Source organism: Hyla sarda, chromosome 6 (genome assembly GCF_029499605.1).
Source record: "Hyla sarda isolate aHylSar1 chromosome 6, aHylSar1.hap1, whole genome shotgun sequence".
NCBI classification, from domain to species: Eukaryota; Metazoa; Chordata; class Amphibia; order Anura; family Hylidae; genus Hyla; species Hyla sarda.
Window position 1 is genome coordinate 195602554 of NC_079194.1, and position 12203 is coordinate 195614756.

At 41.1% G+C, this 12203-nt stretch overlaps 1 protein-coding gene across 16 annotated transcripts in view; it reads left to right on the forward strand.

Annotated features, from left to right (window-relative positions):
* Window positions 1–12203, forward strand: part of WWOX (WW domain containing oxidoreductase) — a 1139839-nt gene that overhangs the window by 35314 nt on the left and 1092322 nt on the right. For all 16 annotated transcript variants that reach the window (XR_008845171.1, XM_056526118.1, XM_056526119.1 and 13 more), the window contains exons 2-4: window positions 3857–3973; window positions 6862–6926; window positions 11408–11465. Coding sequence is in view for 15 of the 16 variants with exons in the window: in XM_056526118.1 (XP_056382093.1) it covers window positions 3867–3973; window positions 6862–6926; window positions 11408–11465 (230 nt within the window). In the remaining variant the exon portion in view is untranslated. The remainder of the gene's footprint in view (window positions 1–3856; window positions 3974–6861; window positions 6927–11407; window positions 11466–12203) is intronic.

The following is a 12203-nucleotide window of genomic DNA, read 5'->3' on the forward strand; positions in this document are numbered from 1 at the left end:
TTATCTCCCCATCCTGATTATTATTATTATACATGTATACCATAATATTATATTATCTCCCCATCCTGATTATTATTATTATACATGTATACCATAATATTATATTATCTCCCCATCCTGATTATTATTATTATTCATGCCATGCACTATTATAACCCCCCCCCCAGTCTTATATATTATTATACAGCACTTGCTATATTGTGTTAACATCCACTCTTATTTAATATTATACATGTATACCAGAATAATACTAGAATCTCCCAGTCCTATATATTATTCTACATATATGCCATAACATTATTGTATGCCTTCAGTCCTATTTATTATGCAGGACTTGCCAAAATGTTGTTCCAAACGCCCCAATCCTATTTATCCTATTAGTAGATTTCTCCCATCCTGTTTTATGATTTATGGCTCATACAAATGGGTGAACTGAAGCTGCATACAGTACAAGCTTGGAGCTGTACAGATCATTGTTAATACATCCAAAGAAGCGTATGGGATGTGTTCGTCTAGGTTTAGAAATTCCACGGGAATATTCCGCTCGGATATTCCACTGTAGCAGTGTTCCATAGATTTCAATGGCAATCTGCTACACTGTGTACATGGCAGAATTTCCACTGCAGATGTTTCTGGCATCTGCAGAAAGAAGAGTCATGTCTATTTTTTTCTGTAGCTTCTGCTCAGAAATGCATTGCAGTCTATGAGACGGTGCAATTCCGAGTGGTCCTAGCGCCTACCAAATCATTCAAATGTGCAGAATGTCGGCCCGTGTTTTCTGGGCAAACATTCCTCACAAAATCAGACAGTGAACCTGTCCTAAGGCTTGTTTTTTATTTGGCACTGTATTCATAAGGAATGGGTAATTCCTCATGGTTCCACTTCTGACTTTGGCTCAAAAAACTGCAGTGCAGATAATTTTTTTGTTTTTGTTTGTCCTCGATTTAGTTTTTATCGCATTTTCTCCCAAATAGTTTGTATTAGTGTACACTTTTTTGTGGCATTTTTTTTAGCTGGATTTTTCTGATTACAAAAAAATCTTTGATCATTTGATTCAAGTAATTCCACCAAAGATTATGAGAAAAAACAGCCACAAAAATGCAAACGCACATATGCACATGTGTGTGTGTATTTTTTAATGTTTTATGCATTTCCTTTATTGGTTAAATGGAGGATAAACTCTACAAACTGTGTGAAAAATGCCATTAGAGATGAGCGAACTTACAGTAAATTTGATTCGTCACGGACTTCTCGGCTCGGCAGTGGATGACTTATCCTGCAGTGCTCCCGTGGGCTGGAAAAGGTGGATACAGTCCTAGGAGACTCTTTCCTAGGACTGTATGCACCTTTTCCAGCCCACCGGAGGACTTGAAAGCTGAACTAATTTATGCAGGCTAAAGTCAGCAACTGCCGAGCCGAGAAGTTTGTGACGAATCGAATTTACTGTAAGTTCGCTCAACTCTAAATGCCATAGCTACTGCATGCTGCAGAGAGCAAAATAATGGCGCAAACAAACAAGCATTGTAGGTATAGTGTCTTATATTTCACAGCAATGCGGCTTTGTCTGAATTTTTTTTCCACTTTCAGCCTACCCCCCCCCCCAAATAAAAAACAAAACACCATAGTGAATTTATCAACTCATTTTGTATTTTTCTACCAATTGCTTTTTTGAGCAAAAATTTGCAACATTCATGTGTTTTGCGCCAAAATTGAGATTGTTGCTGAAACGTGCTACTTTTCTACAGTAATTCTCTCATGTGAGCATTGCTATATATGCATGTGTGAATGGGCCCTTAGAATACATCTGCACGTGGCAGATTTTTGTAGTGTAAATCTGCTGGTTTATTTTGCTGAAAATCGCCAAATACATTCTTTGTGTAAATTCTGCTATATTTCAAAGTGAATACTGTTTTTTTTTTTTGGTTTTTGTGTTTTTTTTCAGTAAAATTTTTTCATTGAATTCCGTAGGAAAATGCTGTACAGCTTGTTGAATTTTTATGGCAGTAATTATTACAGACACAAAAAGGGCCATGACACTGATTTTGAATTGGTTTGCATTAGAGATGAGCGAACTTACAGTAAATTTGATTCAACGCGAACTTCTCGGCTCGGCAGTTGATGACTTATCCTGCATGAATTAGTTCAGCTTTCCGGTGCTCCCGTGTGCTGGAAAAGGTGGATACAGTCCTAGGAGACTCTTTCCTAGGAATGTATCCACCTTTTCCCCAGCCCACCGTAGCACCGGAAAGCTGAACTAATTTACGCAGGATAAGTCATCAACTGCTGAGCCGAGAAGTTCGTGACGAATCGAATTTACTGTAAGTTCACTCATCTCTAGTTTGCATATACTGCATGGGAAATGCAATGTAAAACATAAAAAAAAAAAAAAAGCTGAAAACAAGCCTCTTAAAAATTCCATAGACCAAAATGATGCATAAAATTGTTTTAAAGGAAAAAAAGTCTTCAATTGTCTACAAAATCTCAATAAATCATTGGATTGATTTTTTTTAAAGCTTTTTAGTGTGAAAAAAATACTGGACATATGTGATGTCATGTGCTTCTATAGACCTACTCAGATTTATTTCTGTGTCGCCTAGGCCATAGAGTAAAAACACAAATAGTGGTTGAAAAAAAACCACATTTAAAGGGGTACTCCACCAGCCAGCGTTCGGAAGTGAATGTTCCGAACGCTGTTTTCACGCTGCGGGGGTCCTCCATGCCCATTGTGATGCCATGGCCATGCCCCCTCAATGCAAGTCTATGAGAGGGGGCGTGGCTACCCTCACGCCCCCTCCCATAGACTTGCATTGAGGGGGCATGACCATGATGTCACAAGGGGGGGTGGTCGACCCCCACAGCGCGAAAACAGCGTTCTGAACATTCGCTTCCGAACGCTGGCTGGTGGAGTACCCCTTTAAATGTGTTTTTTTTTTTTTTTTCAACCACTATTTGTATTTATACCCTATGGCCTAGGCGACACAGAAATAAATCTGAATAGGTCTATAGAAGCACATGACCCCTTTAAAAATGCTGGTTATAATTTTGGTACAGTGCTACATTTTAGCTTTTTTTTTTAGGCTGGGTTCAAACACCACATTAAGTTTGTTACTAGAGATGAGCGAACTTACAGTGAATTCGATTCGTCATGAACTTCTCGGCTCGGCAGTTGATGACTTATCCTGCATAAATTAGTTCAGCTTTCTGGTGCTCCGGTGGGCTGGAAAAGGTGGATACAGTCCTAGGAAAGAGTCTCCTAGGACTGTATCCACCTTTTCCAGCCCACCGGAGCACCGGAAAGCTGAACTAATTTATGCAGGAAAAGTCAGCAACTGCCGAGCCGAGAAGTTTGTGACGAATCGAATTTACTGTAAGTTCGCTCATCTCTATTTGTCACGTATATTATTCTGCCCACAGGTTGGCCGAAATCTGTAAAATGTTGCCTCAAAATGAAATATGGGAATATTCACACAGAAAATGTTATACTGTGTGAACGCAGCCATTTGCGTTTTAAGCAGAGTTTTTCAAGTGGCTTCAGCTGTAAGCATCGTAATGGTTAATGTTTGCACAATGTTACAGCAAAACAGAAGTTCACTATGTGACCATTACAAATTACACTGCTTTTAGAAACTTTTAAAGCAGCGCTGACTTTCATATCATGGTTTTAGGCATAACTTGTGCCCCCAGCCTAACCTACTCATGTTCTCTGCTGTTTCTGTGGATTTAGCTTTCTGTCTGTTGAACTCTGAGGACCTCTGGTGGTAGAATCATGGTACATGTTAAGCCAGAGAAGTCAGTGTAGTAGTGCAGCTGCTGGTCTGATTTACATTATTAATCAATAATAACATTACATTTGCAGCCGCAGTGCCATGGCAGCCCTGAAGTACGCAGGCCTGGATGATACTGACAGTGAGGATGAGCTGCCGCCCGGATGGGAGGAGAGGAGCACCAAGGATGGATGGGTCTACTATGCCAAGTAAGAGCATGCTGAGAGATGACAGTCTGTATGAATGGGCATAATGTATAGTAGACATGTGTTATCTATATTCTTATGCAGCACCTATGTGACTCACATCCACCATGCAAAGAGCTATTTGTAACGTACATGGACATGGCTGATTAATTCTATTCTCATCTACACAGTTCATCCTTGTATTTTGCCTCTACTTTTCCCTGTAGAGCGAACATAAAAATCCCCAAAACTTTTAAAGTTTGAAAAAAGTAAACCTGTTTTGTATAGCTTCATCTTTTTATCTGGCCATATGACTTCAGTTTTCTTAGCTCATTTTAAACTTATCTGAAATGTGTTGTTCTCAATAGGGGACCATAAAACACCTCAGATCACTAGAATGAAGGGAGCCATGACATGTGGACTGTAGTGTGTATGTATTGTATGGGAAATTTGAATGGCTTGAACTGGGGTTAGAAACACTAGGTATAAGAAATGTTAAAGTGTACATCCACAGCCTCCCCCCCCCCCAAGTTCAAGACCTCATGCACATGGTTGTGATAAGACTCTGTACACCCCTGGAGTTATACAATTAAGCTGTAATATAATGCTCTTTAAACATAATATAAAGTATGCTATGCTGCATGTGCTGCATATTATGGAGGTTCAATGTAGTTCACACTAAAGAATCTATGGGGCAAATATTCCATCTGTAGTGGGTCCCAGCAGAACAAGCCAGCTAGAACCAGTCGGAAGTGCCCATCTACTTAGAAGGAACATGTTCATTCTTTTGGTGGAGTCTGCGGAGAAATGACTGCCACGGAAAATTCTGCAGTGTTAAAGGGGTAATCCGGCGCTAAGACATCTTATCTCCCTCCCATAAGCTTGCTTTGAGGGGGCGGAGCGTGACGTTACACGGGGGTGGGGCCGTGACGTCACAATGCTCCGGCCCCTGTGATCGCCAGTAATCAGACCCGGAGCGAACGTGCTCCGGGGACTGATTGTAACGGGGTGCTGCATGCAAGATCACGGGGGTCCCCAGCGGCGGGACCCCCGCGATCAGGCATCTTATCCCCTTTCCTTTGGATAGGGGATAAGATGTCTTAGCGCCGGAGTACCCCTTTAATGGTGCAGCAGAATCCAATTGAAAACAGGTGCAGAATTCTACTCAGAAAATGTGTAGTGTGAATGGGCCCTAAAACATTGTAGTAACCCATACAGGGATCACTCACGATTCGTAGGAATATTTCTTATAGTTCTTTATTTCTTCATTTTTTTTTTCCATAATCGCAGATTTCAGTCTTTCAAAGGAATAAAAACAAAGCAGAGGAGCAGTCTTATCTACTCATGCTCCAAAACATGAACGCAACTATATTTCAGGAGGTGTGCCCATCTTAATCATGCACATGCTCTGCTTTGTATGTATTCCTTTAAAGGATTGATATCTGCTATTATATAAAAAAAACTTGAAGAAATACAGAAATGAAGGAAACATTCGTATCAATCGGGAGTGATACCTGTATGGGTCACTACAATGTCTGGCTGGCTCTATTATTGATTACATTAAGTTGCTGTGTTGGAGCTGGATGGAGCTTTGAAAAATGGGGGACTGACTGCTTGTGATATGGAAAATATATACTTCGGAAATATATTTCCAAAGTATTTAGAAATGTTAGTAATTTTTTTTTCTAGAGGAAAATATGTTGTATAGCATAGAGAGGCAGGAACTGTATCTGTCACCCTACGTGTATGAAGTGACAACACAAGAGAGCTGGTCCAATGACAGAGGTTACCCTATGCTTCCTTTTGCTTTTTTCAGACTTTTATCAGATGTTGTTTATACCTGGACATACCCCCAAAACACAAAGTTCAAGAGTAGTGTGTCAGTATATGACACATTACTCTTGAACTTTGTGTTTTGGGGGTTGCTTTGCATAGTTTTTGCTGAAAATTCAGCTTTCCTTATTGTCATAACCAGTGAGACCAATTATAAAGGCTATATATATATATATATATATATATATATATATATATATATATATATATGTTTGAAATAGGCAAAACCTGTAAAGCAACCTAGTACCAAGTATTACAGGACTGTTTTTGCATGGTCAGAACTTACATGGCAGAACCTCGAGGACATACTGTTTCCTAGTACACAGCTATATGGTCTCTGTCAGCGACTGTGCCCTGCACCAAAAGCCGAACCAGATACAACTAAACCATTTTCATCCTTTTAAATTAATTAAAAAAGCAGCATGACTGTTAATAAACTTGTTGACTGTTCCCAATATCAACAGTTAGATCTTTGAATGCAGTTCTAGGGTATCCTAAATGCAAAAATTCAGGAGCAGTACAAGATATTAATGCAACGTATTTACAGAGTTACTGGGCTTTTTATATTGATCGTATCTAACTTAAATTAAATCTGACAGATGCTTTATCCCACCTAACCCTTGGACAGCATAAAACCAAGACAGGGTGCAGTAACATGGTGAAAAATGCTGAAATGCTCTGGAGTAACCAGTCATGGGGCAATCCCCGCTACTGCTCTCTGCCCCACGTTTAACACATCTCTCCCTATATATACATAGGGGGAGACGTATCACTCAAGGCTGGTAGAGTAAGGAGCCGCCAGTTTCCGGCAACTTTTAAACTTATGATTTCTCTGATACCAAATCTTTGAGTAAATCTACTTCACTATGTTACTGCACCCTGTCCCTGTTTCATGCTGTATGTGGATTTGGCAGCCTGAAACAGCTGTCAGGTTCCCTTTAAACACTGTAAATATAAATATACCTGAATATGTCCTGTGCTTTTGTTAGTTCTGTTATGTCTGATAAAGTTCTGTTACATCCTTAGTGATTTGTAAATAATTTGGCAATAAACTAAGCATTTGTTTCCCCACTTAATAGCCACTTAGATGAGAAGACCCAATGGGAGCACCCAAAAACTGGAAAGCGAAAGAGGATTGCAGGAGGTTGGTAATGGATTCACTTACTTCTGATGGTTTATTTTAATTATGTCATCTGTAGGCTGCAGATTTCATGCGTAAGCAGTTTTTTTTAAATTTATTTATTTTTCGTTTTTTTAACCCCTAAAAGGGGTACTCCGGTGCTTAGACATCTTATCCCCCCCGTGATCTTGCACGCGGCACCCCGTTTGTAATCAGTCCCCGGAGCGTGTTCGCTCCGGGACTGATTACCGGCGACTACAGGGCGGGCGGCGTGTGACGTCACGCCCCCGCCCCCGCGTGATGTCACGCTCCGCCCCTCAATGCAAGCCTACAGCGGCGGGACTCCCGCGATCAGGCATTCACACCTGCGATTTGCGCAATTCCGGGTCATACGGGTCTATGGTGACCCGGAAAATCAGGGGGATTTTCTAAGACACTTACGATCCCCCTGAAGGGATAGGAGTGAGGTGGGAGGGGTGCCACCCCTCCTATCCCTGCTATTGGTCGTATAGACGCGACGACCAATAGCAGATCGGGGGCGGGGGGGGGGGTTTACTTTTGGTTTCCACGTTCTACCCACCCACAATAGGCGGGGCAGAACGGGTAAATGACAGAGGACCGGAGACGAAGTCCACTTACCCATCCATGGCGGCGGAGACGACGATCGGCGGGTGGCGATGTCGTGCGGCTGGCTCCCTGTATTCTACGTAAGCCGGTGAGTTGCTTAGCAACATCTGGAGGGCTACAGTTTGAGACCACTATACAGTGATCTCCAAACTGTGACCCTCCAGATGTTGCAAAACTACAACTCCCAGCATGCCCAGACAGAGTGGTCTCTAAACTGTAGCTCTCCAGATGTTGCAAAACTGCAAATACCAGCATGCCCCAACAGCTGTCTCGGCATGCTGGGAGTTGTAGTTGCGTACCTCCAGCTGTTGCATAACTACATCTCCCAGCAGGACCTTCGGCGATCAGTACATGCTGGTAGTTGTAGTTTTGCAACAGCTGGAGGCACACTGGTTGGAAAATACTGAGTTAGGTAACAGAACCTAACTGAACCAGTGTGCCTCCAGCTGTTGCAAAAGTACAACTCCCAGCATGCACGGTCTGTCAGTACATGCTGGGAGTTTTAGTTTTGAAACAGCTGAAGGTTTTCCCCCCCAATGTGAATGTACAAGGTACATTCACACTGGCAGGTTTACAGTAAGTTTCTTGAAGTTTGAGCTGCGGCAAATTTTTCGACGCAGCGCAAATTGCTAGCGGGAAACTCACCGTAACCCGCCAGTGCGAATGTACCCTAAAAACACTACACTGCAATACACTAACACATAATAAAGAGTAAAACACTACATATACACCCCCTTACACTGTCCCCCCCAATAAAAATGAAAAACGTATTGTACGGCAGTGTTGTACGGCAGTCCAAAACGGAGCCTCCAGCTGTTGCAAAACATCAACTCCCAGCATTTCCGGACAGCCACTGACTGTCCAGGCAGGCTGGGAGTTTAGCAACAGCTGGAGGCACCCTGTTTGGGAATCACTGGCGTAAAATACCCCTATGTCCACCCCTATGCAATCCCTAATTTAGTCCTCAAATGTGCATGGCGCTCTCTCACTTCAGAGCCCTGTCGTATTTCAAGGAAACAGTTTAGGGCCACATATGGGGTATTTCCGTACTCTGGAGAAATTGCACTACAAATTTTGGGGGCTTTTTCTCCTTTTTCCCCTTATAAAAAGGAAAAGTTGGGGGCTACACCAGCCTGTTAGTGTAAAAAAATAAAAATGTTTACACTAACATGCTGGTGTTGCCCCATACTTTTTATTTTCACAAGCGGTAAAAGGAAAAAAAGACCCCCAAAATTTGTAATGCAATTTCTCCTGAGTACGGAAATACCCCATATGTGGGCGTAAAATGCTCTGCGGGCGCACAACAAGGCTCAGGAGTGAGAGCGCACCATGTACATTTGAGGCCTAAATTGGTGATTTGCACCGGGGTGGCTGATTTTACAGCAGTTCTGACATAAACACAAAAAAATAAATACCCACATGTGACCCCATTTTGGAAACTACACCCCCTCACGGAACGTAACAAGGGGTATAGTGAGCCTTAACACCCCACAGGTGTTCGACGAATTTTCGTTAAAGTTGGATGGGAAAATAAAAAAAAATTGCTGGGGTTACCCTAAATGTTTCATTTTCACAAGGGAAATAGCCCCTCAAAATTTGTAGCCCCATTTCTTCTGAGTAACAACATACCCCATATGTGGATGTAAAGTGCTCTGCTGGCGCATTACAATGATCAGAAGAGAGGGAGCGCCATTGGGCTTTTGAAGAGAAAATTTGTCCGGAATTGAAGGCCATGTGTGTTTACAAATCTCCCATAGTGCCAGAACAATGGACGCTTCCCACATGTGACACCATTTTGGAAAATACACCCCTCACGTAATGTAATAAGGGGTACAGTGAGCATTTACGCCTCACAGGTGTCTGACAGTTTTCTGGAACAGTGGTCCGTGAAAATGAAAAATGTAATTTTTCATTTGCATAGCCCACTGTTCCAAAGATCTGTCAAACGCCAGTAGGGTGTAAATACTCACTGCACCCCTTATTAAATTCTGTGAGGGGTGTTGTTCCAAAATGGAGTCACATGTGGGGGGGTTCCACTGTTCTGGCACCACGGGGGGGGGGGCTTTGTAAACACACATGGCCCCTGACTCCCGTTCCAAACAAATTCACTCTTTAAAAGCTCAATGGCGCTCCTTCTCTTCTGAGCATTGTAGTTCGCCAGCAGAGCACTTGACGTCCACACATGGGGTATTTCCATTCTCAGAAGAAATGGGGTTACAAATTTTGGGGGTCATTTTCTCCTATTACCCCTTGTAAAAATTTACTCATCCAACTTTAACAAAAAGTTGTGAAAGACCTGTGAGGTGTTAAGGCTCACTATACCCCTTTTTACGTTCCTTGAGGGGTATAGTTTCCAAAATAGTATGCCATGTTTTTATAAATTTTTTTTTGCTGTTCTGGCACCATAGGGGCTTCCTAAATGCGACATGCCCAGCAAAAACCATTTCAGCAAAATTTTGCTTTTCAAAAGTCAAATGTGACTCCTTCCCTTCTGAGCATTGTAGTTCACCGCAGAGCATTTTACATTCTAACATGGGGTATTTCCATACTCAGAAGAGATGGGGTTACAAATTTTGGGGGGCATTTTCTCCCATTACCTTTTGTAAAAATGGTAAATTTGGGAAAAAATCTGCACTTCAGTGAAAACATTTATTTTTCATTTACACATCCGACTTTAACGAAAAGTTGTCAAACACCTGGGGAGTGTTAAGGCTCACTGTACCCCTTGTCACGTGCCTTGAGGGGTGAAATTTCCAAAATGGTATGCCATGTGGGGGGTTTTCTGCTGTTCCCCAAAAACCATTTCAGCAAAGTTCACTCTCCAAAATCCCATTGTCGCTCCTTCCCTTCTGAGCCCTCTACTGCGCCCGCCGAACACTAGACATACATATATGAGGTATTTCCTTACTCGAGAGAAATTGGGTTACAAATTTTGGGGGGCTTTTTCTCCTATTACCCCTTGCAAAAATAAAAAAAACTGGGTTTACAAGAACATGCCAGTGTAAAAAATGAAGATTTTCAATTTGCTGCTATTCCTGTGAAACATCTAAAGGGTTAACAAACCTTTTGAATGTCATTTTCAATACTTTGAAGGGTGCAGTTTTTATAATGGGGTCACATATGGGGTATTTCTAATAGGAAGGCCCTTAAAATCCACTTCAAAACTGAACTGGTCCCTGAAAAAATTTTATTTTGAAAATTTTGTGAAAAATTGGAAAATTGCTGATATACTTTGAAGCCCTTTGATGTCTTCCAAAAGTAAAAACATGTCAACTTAATGAAGCAAACATAAAGTAGACATATTGTATATGTGAATCAATATATCATTTATTTGGAATATTCATTTTCCTTATAAGCAGAGAGCTTCAAAGTAAAAAAAAAAGGAAAATTTTAAATTTTTTCATCAAATGATGGAATTTTTCACCAAGAAATGATGCAAGTATCGACAAAATTTTACCACTAACATAAGGTAGAATATGTCACAAAAAAACAAGCTCGGAATCAGAATGAAAGGTAAAAGCATCCCAGAGTTATTAATGTTTAAAGTGACAGTGGTCAGATGTGCAAAAAATGGCCGGGTCCTACACTGAAAATTGTCTGGGTCCTTAAGGGGTTAAATACTATGGGGTAATTTTAATACTGGTCTTAGAGTCTTATTTGGATTTACCCAACTATTATTCAGGACACCACAGATGACCATACACATTTTGGGACAGATTTACTATTGCAAATGCACCAGAAAACATGTCTTATATGACATGTGCCACATTTATTTTGAGTTTTAGTCACTTTAGACATCTTGCATCAGTTGTTGAAGACCACTGCTCTGTTACTCTAATAAGGTAATATTATTCAATAATACATGTCTTCTCTTACAGATCTTCCATATGGCTGGGAACAAGAAACTGATGAAAACGGCCAGATGTATTTTGTTGAGTAAGTATATATTAAGTTGCTGTGCAGTAAAGAGCTTTGTTTGCTCATACTCATATGTACCTGAACAGCAGATATGTTATGTCAAATTGAAGCCAGCTTCTAAACAGGGGGAACAGCTGCTATTGAAAGGGAAATTTACAACTGCTCTAACCTTTTGGCCATAACAGGGGAAACAAATCAAACGGCTATAATCACATAGTCAGTCATTCATATTAATGCGCCGCCAGAGCAACAGAGTTCAGATACTTGCCTTAAAAGCACCCACTTGCCACTAAGAAGGCACCACAATTATTTCTTTTTATTGACTTCTGATGTTTGCAATAGGGCACTATCGTAATATTGTTAGCCAACAGAGCTTCAGACATATAGACATACTGAATGGCTACTTTATTAGAGACACCACTTTTTCACTATTAGAGCTTCCCTGTATGGAAATTAATTTTGGATTGCATCCACTGTGACGCCTCTCCACGTGGAGGCTTTGTCTTGCACCAAGCTAAGCTGTGTATATCAGTGGCTGCAGGGATCATGTAAGTCTTGTAAGTGCAGTACACTAATATAGCCATCCGGAGAATCAAAAATTTGTGTGAGCAGCATACCTTACTGGGGGATTTTTTTTTGTCTATTTTGCATTTGGCTTATATGTATTATATGGGAGTTTTAAGACATTTGATTATAAACTACCAGCAATTGAAATTTTTTATGTGTGGTATCTTATAATCAAATAACGGAATACAT